The 15,398-nt window shown below is 41.2% G+C and overlaps 1 protein-coding gene across 3 annotated transcripts; it reads left to right on the forward strand.

Annotated features, from left to right (window-relative positions):
* The first annotated feature begins 3,107 nt into the window (after nt 1-3,107).
* Nucleotides 3,108-14,533, forward strand: kcna10a (potassium voltage-gated channel, shaker-related subfamily, member 10a). Of its 3 annotated transcripts, none has more exons than XR_015101420.1 (3): nt 3,108-3,377; nt 11,274-14,183; nt 14,258-14,533. XR_015101420.1 is itself a non-coding variant. In XM_086116160.1 (2 exons), exon 2 carries the CDS (start codon nt 11,408-11,410, stop codon nt 13,118-13,120), a length of 1,713 nt encoding a protein of 570 aa, XP_085972286.1. In that variant the 5' UTR covers nt 3,108-3,377; nt 11,274-11,407; the 3' UTR covers nt 13,121-14,533. The 3 variants fall into 3 exon arrangements, 1 of the variants encoding a protein (XP_085972286.1); XR_015101421.1 differs by having other exon boundaries at nt 11,274-13,903; nt 14,032-14,533; XM_086116160.1 differs by having other exon boundaries at nt 11,274-14,533.
* Nucleotides 14,534-15,398: the final 865 nt, after the last annotated feature.

The following is a 15,398-nucleotide window of genomic DNA, read 5'->3' on the forward strand; positions in this document are numbered from 1 at the left end:
TAATAATAACTATTATTATTATTATTATTATTACTATTGTTGCTTGGCAGTTAGAAGGCATTTGAAAAAAGAGCTCATCTGCGGTTAGTCTCTAAAAGTAAAAGTAAATTTCAGTATGGGGCTTTCCTCAACGTGTTCCGGGCCGGGAATTTTGTCAATTTGCATTTCATTCCATGGATCATGACCAGAGGTGTCGTGGGCGTGGTACGCGGGGGTACTCCGTCCACCCACTTCTCCCGACGCCACATTCAATTTTTATTGAAATGTTTGTTGATCATGGTTCTAATGCGAGTTATGCTTAATAACGTTGGCCTGTGATTATTTTGGAGGAGTAAAACATTAAATTTAACGTTAGTTCAACTGGTGTTGTAGCCTATGATTGATGTTCTGTATGTATATATAGAACATCCCATAATCGCGTACACCCACTGAAAAAATCCCCACTACACCACTGATCATGACATCAACAAGGGAATAAATCACGTATAAATTATTTTTCCTTTTGCATTTAATCTTTCCTGACCCCTTGCGGCCACGATGGGGTATAGACATTTCTTGTTATTTCTGGAAAGTGCTCTGGGTGTCATTGTGTTCCAAACGGCAAGGCTTATTATGTTTACATACTTACTTATTTATGTTTGTATACACAACCAATTTGACATTCTATTCTACCAGTGTGTGACACTACACTTTACAAATTTAGCAGCCCCATTTCCACTATTTGGTGGCAAATCATGCAAAATAAATGAAATATAAATTAAATATAGTATAAACGTGTTATTCAATTTGAGCACACATGTTCAACTGCATGGGTGAGTGTGTTCCCATGTATTCAGGCAGTAACAGACTTTTTGTTTTCCAACCGACTTGGCACACACACACACACACACACACACACACACACACACACACACACACGGCTCGCAAGCATGATATAGAGAGCTTTAAATATCTGAGGCACATGAATAATTCATGAGCTCTAAAGCCACGTTGCATGATCCCCCTCAGGTCGTTAGTGCTCTTTCATTCTTTTTAAACTCCTTTATCCTGTCTGCAGGTGCATTTTATGTATTGACATTGTGCGCACATGGGCCTTTCCACTTTCCTTTTAGAGTATTGATCAGGCATGCATCACATAATGGAGTGGTGACTGCATCGCATTAGCAGTCAACAGTTAATCTGTAATTGTATCTCAAATGCTCATTCACTTCTATTCCATTCGCTCACTCTACATCACAAAGAGCATTACCGCACAATAATCGGAATAATGATAATAATAAAAATAGCAATAATCGAATCCATGAGTAGAACAGTCTCTCTTCAGACTACAGCACTCTGGAATGCACTATAGGTGTGGAAATTATAGCAGCTCAATGTGGTAAATGTTTAAGTCTTAAGTCTCGTATTTGGTAAAATCTCAGCTAGTACAAAATTTATCTCTGACCTTGCTTCAGACCCTTCCATTTTTGGCCTGTTTTACTGACGCTACTCCTCTATCCTCCCCATTCCTTCTTCTACTTCTGCTCAGAGAGATGGCGATGGGCGAACTGAGATTGTTGCTTCGGAGGATTCGGTATTGACTGATCCTGACAAGACCTCAGGAGGACCACGCAATTTGCATGGCTTCATTTCACATAACTGACTGCCATGCTGTTTTAAGTAACATTGTGAAGCACCAAATCACTCACGACATGTTTTTTTACATCAGAAGACCCGAGTTAATTTTTCTAGAGGATTTTTTTTATGCGTTGATTCTGAATCTACCGTTACTAGTTTTTCTCAATACCACATGAGATTGTAATAACAATAATACATCTTATGGTATACCTACAGTAATATTTTACATGAAGGGTTCAGTTCAGCAACAGGTGGATTTTTTTTCTTCTGAAACATCACAGCTATAAATTACAATGCATTGATAAAATCTGGATAATGCAATCTTTTATGGGTCAAACTAAAAAACAAGAAATTAAAATATCTCAAAAACATGATGTGTTAGGAAAAAAATGGTAAAGTCTTTTTGTTTGGGGTTTTTTGTTGTTTTTTTTTTCAAACATAGGCTGAGGCACACATTGATTAAAATTTACCGTTGACCAGTCTCATTTATAGCTAGGAGGATTTACAGTAAACTTGCAAATACATTGCTGTGGTCAGCATGGGGAATTTGGCGTTGAAAAAGTGAGTACAGTACCCATCACCCAAAGCACTACTACTGGACTACCACCACTAATTGCAAATTGTTTTTATTGTATATGGAGCTTTCCTAAACATGCAAAGATCAGGGAAAAAGATTAGGACATGGATCGTGAGAGTGATCCAAATGATGACGATCTGGGTTAGGTCCCAACAAAGGCCAGCAGAGAGCAGCATCTCCCTTTACGTTATTCGTGTGTTTCCCGACAAAACACCTTATTTAAATGATCACGATCATTATCATGACTCCCGTAGAGCTTGCTGATGAGCCAATGATTTGAAACAGGTGGGTTGGAGAAGAGAAATATATAAAACACGCAAGATACCGACAGGCCCTTTGCACTGTATCCCATGTTCGTCATTGTTTTTCATGTTTCTTGTGCAGAGTGTGCCTGTTAAGTACTAATTACCCCATGGGGATAAATAAAGGTTTCTGAATCTGAATACCAACCATTTTTAATGCAGGTGCGAAGGTCAAATTGCAGATTTCAGAGGCCTTTTATTTTGAAATCCAACATCAGAAGATCTTAATGAAAGTAGTCTAGTCAGGTTGGATACTGGTGTGGCCTTGTGTGCCCTCAATCAGTTTTTTTTCACCCTGTTCTTTGAAATGATATGAAATTCACAAATGAGTACTTTGTGCGCATGTTATAGCTATTTTGGGGGCACCATTTAATTTTCCCTCCCAAGTCATGTCTGGCTAACACAAATGATTTTTTTTTATCTTAGTCAAAGATGAGATCAAGTGAGTCATTATGGTGGAGTGCAGCCAAGAGAGCATGAGGCAGCTTATGACAGATGTTAGGAAACAACCTTTTTTTTAATCTCCCGAGTCTCTCTCTCTCTCTCTCTCGCTCTCTCACTCCCTTTCTCTCTCTCTGTTGACCTGCTGCACAGTTGTTGATGTTGTTGTTGTTTTTTATGAGGACGAAGACAAGCGGGGAATTGGCCAAATAAAAACGTCAGTATGTTATCGTTATATCACCATGACATCTGGCCCTGGTGTGACCTCCACCTGCCCGCGGGGGGTGCAGTTGTGCCGCTGGTGCAACAATGCAAGCTGTGGATGTGCGGGCTGGGTCCAGTGTGCACTCAACATGCGTCCGGTTCGGCCCGGAGAGCCAGGAGAGCTGGACCAACGCTAGCAAGATCGAGGAGTTGTAAAGGTCTCTGTGGAAATTGAGGTAAGGTGTGACTTTCCCATTTTTACACACAATGTGTGGAACAACTGTAACAAATTGTGTGTGACTGGGTGCCATGTGTAATAAATACTCTTAAAAGCAACTTGGGGGGGGGGGGGGGACTGTGGGTGACTTCATAATTTTAGACACAACCAATTAACTAACCGCAAAATGATGCACAACCAAAATGTATTTTAATTGCAATGGGACTTTGACAAATAGCATCTGACTTTATTCTCATTTTTGTCATTTATTAGTAAGTTTAAAATTAGAACATACTAATAGTATTTTAATAATTATATAGTCATATGTACTATCACTAACATTGGACTGTTGTTATGATGTGTTTTTCCATTATTATTTCCTTTGGGTTCAATTTGAACACCAATTTAGCTGACCCGATATGGCTCCTTTTCCTGTGGCATAATGAACCTCAAACTCTGCTTTGCAGATTACACTTGAATGAAGTGTCACCATCTTGGCCTTTACTCAGCTCTTTTTGTGTATTTTATGCGGTAATTCGCAAATCATTTATCATTCCACCTTGGGGGGGGGGGGGGGGGGCAATGGAATCTCACTGGGTAATTACGTTTTGTACTCTTGTACATCTTGGGAACATAAACATATCTTTCCTGTCCCTGGAATAGGTACAAACAGTTACATTGGAGTCGATATACAAAATAAAAATGTACAATAGTCTAGATCAGGGATGGGCAACTAAATGTATGACAATGATGTATGACGGAAGGGCTATGTTAAATATGGGCAAAATTCATACGTGTACAATACATGCTCTGAATATATGCATCTCATTTTTGATAATACACTTTTCAATGCATGTATAGAAGATCCACTCTCCTAACCCAACAATAAAATAAGCACATACAGTATTTTTTCCCAGTGCAAAGGGCTCCTTTGCATAACAAATACCTTTTAAAACAGTTGAACAAGAAACCAATTTTAAGGACTTGAACTCATTTTGTACATTTTTTTTTCACAAAAATAAACTCACTCAAAATGTTAATTTTAGTACTATGCTTGCCTAACAAATCAATACAAAGCAGAAAAAAAAGATTAGCCCTGCTCATGTTGCGATATAGGGCAGTATACCACCCGCTGTCATTGCAATTCATGGATTTTTTTCAATATTTTTTCAGATTTTGTACACACACACACACAATATACACACAGTATACAGGTATATATATAATATATATTTTATACTTGTGGGTGAAGGGTGAAATACTAGTGATCAAGAGGCCTCTTAGAATGTGATTGCATGTTGCCCGGTGGCCCCCATTTGCCCATCCCTAACTCTTACGATACTCCTATTTCTGTACTCTTACTTTTACGAAAGCTACAGTTTTTAGTAACATAAACACAGGGCTAATCAAGTTAATCCAGTTTGACTGTTTGGATCTTTTCCACTGCCAAAAGGATACAGATACAATTTCCAATTCAAAAAAAACAAACAAAAATCTAGTATGAACAGAAAACAAAAGAATAAATAAATTAACTTTTAAATTACCGGTCACGAGTTACTGCGCCCTTCAGGTTGATTGAATTTTCTTCTGAGAGTGTATCCCAATTGTATAAGTGAAAATGACAGCGTGACAAAAAAAACTAACCAAGTAAAAGTCTGTTGTGTTGGAAGTACTGTTATATAACTTGATTTGTTGCACTAAAAGTGTCACGTTGCGAGGTGGTGGTGGACCCCAAAAAGCAGGCAGGAGGGAGGAGCAGGGTGTATTTGAAGAATTGTATTTAAAACAAAGAAAACTACATCCAAAACAAACAAAGTCCAAAGTATCAAACAAAAACCAAGACTAAAGCTAAAACATAACAATGAACTAAACATGACAGAAACTAAGAGCAAACAGCAACACACATGACAGTAGCAAGAGCAACAATGACCCGACACCGAGTGTTCGGGCAGGAGTCCTTTTATACAACTAATTACCAAATGACCAACAGGTGTGCAGCTGCCGGGGGAGCCCTACAGTGCCACCTGTTGGTCCCTAAACCGAATCATGACTAAAAGTTAGAAAGCAGTAGCTGAAAAGTGCATGCATGAAGAGTAAAAGGATGTTGTATTCAGTTCTATGTTCACATCTTTGTGTGCGCGTGCACGCGCGTGTGTGGGTGTTTGTGTATGGTTGGCTACTTTATATGATTGTGGGTCACCTGGGATTAGTGTAATAGTCAGTCCAGATGGCTATATTTTCCCTGTCTGGCATAAAAAGTGGACTTCTGGAAAATAATGTAACATTTCTGTAAATGAGACAGGCTTAATCTCCTTTGGAGGAGGTGGGGGTGGAGTAGTTTGCGGAAGTCGCTGTGTATTTTGTAGTTTGTGAAGCGGGTCCAGAATGACAAATTTTGCCTTTTGTCTTGTGAGCAAATGCTCTCTTTCTAAGTCAGGACAAATGATCACAATTATCATAGGTTTGTGCTGTAAAAGCAAGTGATATAACAACAAAGGTCACGCCCGCAAGTTTTACACTACATAGAATGACATCATGATACACTATTATTCTAATATTATCCGCTTGCTCCACTTACGAATGTACCGTAGTGTTTTATCCATCCATCTCTTTTCTATATTGCTGATCCTATGCAGGGTTATCGGGAGCCGGGGCTTATCTTAAGCTGAATTGAGGCAAAAGGAAAACTACACCGTCAATCACAGGGAACACATTGAGACAGGCAATCATTTTCATTCACATTCACGTGGGGTAATGAAAACAATGCTGCCTGCACAGAAGTCGGGCCAGTTTATCGTTACACCATCAGTGACCCCCTTATTTCAACTGTTATACAGAAATGATTGGCAAAGGAGTAATCAGAGGATGATCTTATCAAAAACAGTTGCTGTTTTTTCAAATGTTTTTACAGGAGGTTTTTCATTCATTAGGAAGGGATTTCATTTTGCTCAGGCTGTTGTTTCTGTTTCTGTGTGTGTGTGTGTGTGTGTTGGTGTGTGGGCGCGCATGTGTGAAAAGGCCAAAGACGGATTTTGGACCCAGCTGCTGTGCGCAGGAACTTGGCCTGGAGCCTGCTGACACACCCCTGTCAGCTTGCATCTAATAAATGCCTCGCGGGGACAACACATGTGGTCCACTCATGTGCAGTGGAGAAAAACACAAAGTTGCAGTGTTTAATCGGTGAAAGCCAACAAATGTATTTCACAAATGGAAGTTATGGTTAAATTCTCTTTTAATTGTGGATATGGCTGTAAATGTGAACGACTCTAGGTGACAATTATGCCTTGGGAGTTCAATGTGGGCATGATGTTAGATGTAGAAAAAACAATCAAGATGTACTGACTAGGGGCTTCGCTATGTTCCTAAAAACATGCTGTCCTTTCCTAAATTTAAAAAGGAACTCCTTTTCATCTCTCCCTGACTTATACCGCAAAGGTTAAAGAAAGGTGCTATGAAGGTTAAGAGCTGCTTCGGAGATTCAACTTTCCGGAGATTCTTCTACATGTCATTGTCTCAGAAACCAAAGTGCTGATTGACCGAAGAAGAGATCTGTGGATCTGCAATTGATTGCTATTCCTAACATACTGTACATGGATTAAAAACTGCCGCATCTTCATTTTGGTGTCAGGACAACTCTAGTTTATCATGTTTGGGAATTTGGCAGAGTGTGTCGCACCTCGCTGGGCGTTCCAGCTGACCGAGGGTGATGTGATATATATATATATATATATATATATATATATAGTGTGTGAGCGCAGAGGGTTGTTCGTCTATGAGTAACCTGCAATTGGCTGGCAATCATTTCAAGGTGTACCCTGCCTACTGCCCGAAGACGGCTGGGATAGGCTCCAGCACGCACCGCGACCTTTGTGGATTAGTGCACAGAAGGAGCATCACAATGTCCATTGCATAAAAGCAACGTATGCAACATTTTTTTCAATAAATGTTTTTATAAAGTACAATACAATGGTATTTTTCTTGTTCAAACACAATACAAAATATTTTGTTCTTTTTTGAGGAGGCTTGAATCAATTGTCATTTCCGATCATTTCTCTGAGGAAAGATGACTAGGACTAGAGATACATTCGAGTCTTTGTAGATACAAACATTCTCATGGAATTAATTAAATTCGTATCACAAGGCACCTCTGCATTTGACTGCTTCCAACATGTATTGTTTGCTCAAAAGAACCACATTATACCAACCAACAAATGGTGCATGTCCTGGTAAACCCACACTGTGAAAACCCTTTAAACCTGTTTATTTTCCAAATACACTGCACATGCCTCAAAATATGAATCATGTTTTTAGCACGGGTGTGTGCCTGTGTTTGTGTATGTGTGTGGGGGGCTACTTTTGTATTCGTCTGCCTATCTATGATGGCTAGCTGGCATCTGGGTTGATCTGACACAAGTGATCCCTCGGCTTATGGCACTGTGCTGCCCAGCCTGCATTAATCCCAAAAAAATCTTGTCCAAAAATATCACCTCTACCAATGAATGCCCTCCCATAACCAAAGACACGCTGCCACCAAATCATAACAGACTGGACAATGCACAAGGTCAAGCACACAACAAAGGTTCTTTTGACATTACTATTAATAATGTTACCTCATCTTGCACTGAAGACAATGTACATGTGTTAAAGACCAATATTTACTATGTTCATATTCCTGTAAAATGCAACCACAAAATGAGTTTCTTGAGGAATTTATTTTTACAATTAAATTAACGGGTAAAATCTCGACGAAGAGCATACATATTTGGCATATTTAGATTTTTTTTTTTGTCAGGGTCTCCCTTGCGGGCCATCTGTTATTTGCTGTACCTACATTTGTTTATTCCTTTCCCTTATTCCACTTGACTAACTGTAAGAACTACAGCAATGGGTCACAAGTTGAAATATATGGCCGTATTAACTGCGCTGCGATAGAAGAGTTGGTTTGACATTAAACTAGATCTGGCTGAACATCTGTTCATGTTTTACACACATCTGGTGAAGTCGCAGGGGTTAAAATGTGTTTCTCAGAGCAGCACGCCATACCATATTTTTGATGCTACACCCAGTATTCCACTTGAGTTGCACTCCTCATTTTTTATGAACATGATCATCACATATGGCGCATGCTATTATCTTGTGACTTTCTCCCTCAATGTTGTGTATTATTAGAATGGCAAGAATAGACAGAGTGCCAGGCGTTCACATGGGCCCCATGTGACACCTCTGTTTTAAGCTGTCCTGCCACAAGTTCAAGGTCATGCTGTTTCTTTGGAATGAAATTGGACTCCCAGCTGCAATGTACTATTGTTTGGTGAAAAATGTAACTATTATTTTGTCAATTGTGTCAGTGTTCTTAATTTTCCATTCTTGTGATTCACAAACCCTGGCAACCCATAAATGAATTTTACGGAATTATCATTTGAGTCGTTGATCGGTGACATTTTTTTTTGTCCTCTAATGCAAATTACAAAAATAAATATCCAAGCAGAGGAATGATTAGATCATGACAGTGGGACACAGATAAAGACGCAGCGATTAAACACTGTTGACAAGGAGCTTTTACAAAGCACAGTCGCCTTGCTTACTTGCCAATGTGTTTTACAGCGTGTGGACAACATGGTATGCCAATGGGATTTCTGCATCCTGGAATCTGACATTTGATCATTCATAAGCTCTGCCGTTGCCAAGAAGAGCCCTGCTTTCTAATGATGGAAGACTGTTCGGACAGTACAGGGCAGAGCGATGGAGAGTCAGCCTCATCTATCACAAGACTGCATAGATCTTGAAGTTGACTAAAATATGGGGACGTAATGAATGAATCATGAAATAAGTTGAAAATAAAGGATGGAAGACACGGCGTGTGAGGATGTATAATTTCATCTCCTCTTGTCATGATCCATGTATTAATAGGTTCGGTGTTACTTTCTGAATTATGAATCATAAATCAAATTGACAAAAAAAATTAGATTTGATCAGCATGAAAATACATTTTATGGAGGCTCTTAATTCCCATCACCTCGGCCTTGCTGGAAATTGAGCTGGTTTGCGCTAACAATTGGGGCGATTCCATGCACTATAATTAGCAGAGTGTTCACATGAGACAGTATGGCGTTTGTGCCGTTGCCTTCTGCAAAAGGTCACTGTAGCCCCAGAAGAACGGAACTATTTCACAACTGATATGTTTGTGGGCAGACGACTCACATTAGTAGATATTGGAAAAGCAACATTTATTGAATTATTGAGTGCTCCAAAACAGTCACGGTCTACATGGCATGTTGATGCAGGAGATCGGGTGAACATAAAATGCATAGAAACATTTAAAAGGTCTCCACTTGAGGATGATGAAAAGATGGCCGCTGTGAATTGATACCTGGAGACCGGCTTCCACCCCTGAGTGGGTGACCCCACTCCATCCATGATTGTGTGCCCTGGTCGAAGGTGCTATTAAAATATTTTAAGATGATAATGATACTCAGTTGTTCAATTTGTTGACTTCTTCAATAATTCAGAGGTATTGTCCCACCTCTCCATCCATCCATTATCCGAACTGCTTATCCTCACAAGGGTTGCGGGGCGTGCTGGAGCCTATCCAGGCTGTCTTCGGGCAGTAGGCGGGGTACACCCTGAACTGATTGCCAGCCAATCGCAGGGCACACATAGACAAACAAGCATTCACCCTCACACTCACACCAAGGGACAAGTTGGAGTGCCCAATCAACCTGCCATGCATGTTTTTGGAATGTGGGAGGAAAACCGGAGTACCCGGAGAAAATCCACACAGGCACGGGGAGAACATGCAAACTCCACCCAGGGAGGCTGGCGCTCGAATTGAACCCGGTACCTCTGCACTGTGAGGTCGACGCGCTGACCACTGGACCACTGGGCCACCCTGCTGTCATATTTCTTAGTGAATACTATGGCATTCACCACAAATTGTAGCGCTTAGAATCCATCTGCCTGTACCTTGATCAAATCCACCAAATTCATGTTACACCACCTGGGTGACAACTTAGACATGCTTTTGGACAGTCAAAAACCTATTCGACTTTTGGTCACTAAGTTACCGGGTGCACCCGGGTATACAATTAAAATATGCCAGAACGCCTATCGAAGTATAGTGAGGTCTACCAAAATCATAAACACTCTAAACTAGACTTGTGACGACACGAAAATGAAGATGCGCCCATTTTTACAACGAGTGCTACTTTGTGTCACCAAATCGTCAGGGGCGCTGGTAGCGCACCAGATCCATCCGCCGGAACACCCGGCAAGGCGTAAGGCGGTCTGCCAAATTCCCAAATATGATAAACTCGACTTGCCCCTGGCATGAAAATGAAGATGCACCCGTTCATGGACACCTCACTATGAGGGCACTGTGGTATGTGTATGGGCCTATATGTTTATTTATTTTTTTGATTTGATGACAATCAATCTGTTAATCAAAGCTACAACACCACACACACTGTCACTGCACCACTTTCATACTCCTAAAATGTATGGATTTAGGGGTCATGATGTAGTTTGAATGATTCTCCTGTTGTAAAAGGAAGCAAGACCCTTACCCATAAAGCGCTAATATATGCACAGATTCATTTGACAATCTGGCTAAGATTTGTCGGTTGCCTCTTGACTATTTCCTCCTGATGCTCCATTTCTCCAACATTTCAAAACGCTTCATTTTAGCTCAACAAAAAACCAAGATCTGAGAGCATGGTGTTTGTTCACTGTTAAAATGACTCATCACAGTATGAATAAAGAAAAAAAAAAGAAAATTGAAGTCTTGTCTTTTTTCCTCCTCTCTTTGCATGTGTATCTTCTGTCTCCAACATATTTTGCCTCTCTGAGGGTTTTCAAATACTTATGTTACCATTTCTATGTCAAACTGACGATTTGTTTTGTCTCTCACATTTCGCAGGTGTGGAAGAGAAAAAAAGATGACTTGTCTGACTGCCTATCAGTTGCTATCTACTGACTGAACCACTCCTCTAGCTGAGTCGGGTTATTTTAACCTGGGTCCTCTTGGTCTGTTTTGGCTGAACTGGAGCCACCATGGACATGGCCCTGGTAGACTTTGGGAGCTCAGATGAGCTTGACGTGGGCCTCGAGGATGAGGACGCTTATGCGGATGAGACCACAGCTCTTACTGTGGACATACCCGACATGCCAGGTGGCAACGACCGACTACGAGCCCCACACTTTGCCACCTGCACACCATGCCGCACCAGTCCCGTTCCCTCGTGCACGTGGGAATCCTCATCTTCAACACCACTTCCATTTATACACACGTTGGAAGTACCTCATACCCCAATGCTAACTCCAAGCATGGAGGGCCGAAGTAGTCGCTCCAGTATGACCTCCAACTGGAAGGTGCTTCTAAGCAGTGAAGGCATGAAGGAAAGTGAAGCAATCTTTAGCCAACTTGCTAAGGAGTGTTGCGAAGACCTTTTTGTCGATAAAAGAGGGCTGGACGATGGAGACCAAAAAGTCATTCTTAACATCGCCGGGCTTCACTTCGAGACTCAGCTCAAAACATTAGACCAGTTCCCAGATACACTGCTAGGAAACCCTCAGAAGAGGATGGGCTACTTTGATCCGATGAGGAACGAATACTTCTTTGATCGTAACCGACCCAGCTTTGACGGGATTTTGTATTACTACCAGTCTGGGGGCAAGGTCAGACGTCCAGCAAACGTTCCTCTGGATGTGTTTGCTGATGAAATAATGTTTTACGGGCTTGGAAATGAAGCCATGGAGCAGTTTCGAGATGAAGAAGGATTCCTTCGGGATGTTGAGATACCGCTGCCTAATAATGATGTCTCCAGACAATTCTGGCTGCTGCTAGAGTACCCAGAGAGCTCCAACGCGGCTCGATGTGTCGCGCTAGTGTCCGTGCTTGTTATTGTCATTTCCATCATTATTTTCTGCATGGAAACCCTGCCGGAATTCAGAGATGAGACTGACATTGTTGCGCCCACGGCCACGAAGCCCGTCAACCTCTCTGGAGTTTACAGCACTGTGGCTCCGCCTGGTGTAATGCCCACAGTTTTCTCTGATCCCTTCTTCATGATTGAAACCGCCTGCATTGCCTGGTTCTTCTTTGAGCTTTGTATCAGATTTTTGGTCTGCCCGAGCAAAAGAGAGTTTTTCCACAATCTTATGAACATGATCGACATTATATCCATCATCCCCTATTTTGTCACTGTGGTGACCGAACTGGTCACAAAGCCTGAAGAGAGCTCCGGGCAGAATATGTCTTTGGCCATCCTTCGCATTATACGTCTGGTCAGGGTGTTTCGTATATTTAAACTGTCACGTCACTCCAAAGGGCTGCAAATCCTGGGACAGACCCTCAAGGCCAGTATGCGAGAACTGGGCCTACTCATCTTCTTCCTGTTTATTGGAGTTATCCTTTTCTCCAGCGCTATCTACTTTGCTGAGGTAGATGAGCCGAACACACAGTTTGTCAGCATACCGGATGGCTTCTGGTGGGCGGTGGTGACCATGACTACTGTAGGCTACGGGGACATGTGTCCCATCACCCTCGGGGGCAAAATGGTCGGGACATTGTGCGCCATTGCAGGTGTACTGACCATTGCGCTACCTGTTCCTGTCATTGTTTCCAATTTCAACTACTTCTATCACAGAGAAAATGAAGCAGAGGACAAGCTGTCCTTGACAGATGCTGTTGAGCAAGCGATAATGGTGGACATGGGGGTGAAACAAAGGAGCAGCTCGTCGCTAAATAAGGCCAATGGCATCTGACAGAGGGACATCACTAAGAATCTGCATTTGGTTAGAAATACCTGAAATTTGTCAACATATTTTCACATGAAAAGTGTATAAAAAGTCATGAAAAATAGAAATGAAATAATGATTGGACTCAAGGCTTTGCAAGTAGCCCATGTTTCAGAATGAACTGAAGTCTCTTGCTTATTCTTTCTGGTAGATTATTTAGCAAGTTATGTTACGTATACATTGGAGTTTTCCCATAGCGAACCGATTTTGTAGAGCTAGCTTTCTTGAGTCCTCATGTTTGGAAACCATCTTTGTTTTACTTTATTTAGTTCTGATGTTTTGTCTACCTTCACTAGGGCAAGCCTTGTACTGAACTACTAATGGTGTTTCTATGCGACTATACAGTATTGTCTTCGTGGGTGATACAAACATGGGCCATGGGGGCCTAATGTCTGTAAAGATTGGCCAAAAAAGATACATCACGCTTTCGGATTGAATCTGGAACTCATGTTCATGCCAGAATCTCCCTTGTCCCAAAATAACTACAATGTAGCATTTTTCCTCGCACTATTGCGCAACAACAATATGTCTTGCAAAGTAATGCAGTGATTGTATCGTTTTTTAAAAACAGTTTTGTAATTGAAATCTTTTTTCACATTTATGACAATGTTATATGGAGCGTGAAATGTTGTTTACTTTCTTGTATCATTTTCAGAGTCAATGGTGGGCTGGAGCCCAGAAGTGACATGTCAAGGTGTGGATGACTGTTGATCCACTCATTGACTGTTTGACCCCAACCCAGTCCCTCAAGTAAATCCCGACGTATTCATAGTTTTGTATTCAGGAAATTGTCTATTCCCAGAGTTTTGGAGGGAAACGTATCACCTGTTATTCCCTGGAAAAAAAACTTACCCTCCTTCCTGTTTTTTTGTGCTTAGGACAAAGCATGCCTGATATACAAATATGACTTTGGCGCCATCTGTTAGCAATCTGGTGACTATATTGAACTGAGATAAGGAATTTTTGATTTAAGGCCATAGCCTTTTCGAGGAGAGGGAAAATGCTTTGCTACCATTTTGAGACCAATATGGTAAGCCTGAATAGTAATTTCGCATTCAAGCTAGGGAAGACCTATTCATTTTCTGTCCCATTTATCTTGTTCAGGGTCACCATTGCTGGGGCTTTTCGCAGCTGTCTTTGGTGTAAAGCAAGACAACACCCTGGGCTGGTCGTCAGTCAATGACGGAGCACATATACACGGAGACAAATTCACACTTACATTCACACCGGCAAATGGCAACTGAAACCACGCTGCCTGCACTTACGTGTAAGTCAGGCAACCACACACCGTCAGTGACATGACCTTTTATTCATCTTGGTTTGGAAAATAACCTTTCACAACTTGTGAATGAAAAAGACAATAAAAGCTGGATGTTTTACTCATCTTCAACAGGGCGTGCAGTCTATCAATTTGAGTAGATTTTGAGTGCTCTCAGGTGAATTTTGGGAGGGGCCAGAGGATGGTTCTACAAGGTTAAGATGGTATATGTTCAAGCTGTAATTGAAAAATACATCCGCTGCAGACGTTTGGGACAAATGGGACAAGGTGATGCTGCGATAACCTGTAGATTGTAACAAAGGTTCCCGTAACCTAAAAACAGGAACGGTATTAATTCCTGAGAAACACAGGTCTGTCCTGAAAGCTGCTCCAAGCCAATCCAGTGAAAATACCATTACAATGATATCAAGGATATGTTCCATATTTTTTTGAAAAAGGCATTTTCTTTCAAGGAAAATGGATTTTTATCTTTGTGCAGGGGCAGTAAAATATAAATCAGATTACAAAACATAATTCCCCTCGTTCACCACCACTCCAGAAGCAGCTAAGGGCATCAAATCAGTCTGAGGTGACACTGAGTTTAAATCAGTTTATCTGTACCTGCAGGATTTCAGAATATTGGTTAATTTTCAAGGTATTGAAGACAGCATTACCAAATATGTTTGGTCAAGAAAAAAAAGGAACAGTAACAGTGAGACAACAGAAGTGTGCATTGTGACTTGAAAGAAAAATTTCACACAGCAGTAGCAGTTCCACTGGCTCCTTGTGAGACATATTCATAACAAAACGGCATGGAGCCAGGGAAGGTAAGATGGATAGCAAAAAAGCTGACTGTCAAAGTACTGGGTGATAGTTTCCTTTTTCTATTTTCCATATTTAATGTGCGTAAATCATGGTCCATTTCAGAAACCCAGCGTTGAAATTGTCATCTTAAAATGTTGGCCGGGCTTGATGCCCAGGACCGGC

Source organism: Hippocampus guttulatus, chromosome 1, assembly GCF_054856545.1.
Source record: "Hippocampus guttulatus isolate MCC_2025c chromosome 1, RoL_Hgut_1.0, whole genome shotgun sequence".
Classification (NCBI taxonomy): domain Eukaryota; kingdom Metazoa; phylum Chordata; class Actinopteri; order Syngnathiformes; family Syngnathidae; genus Hippocampus; species Hippocampus guttulatus.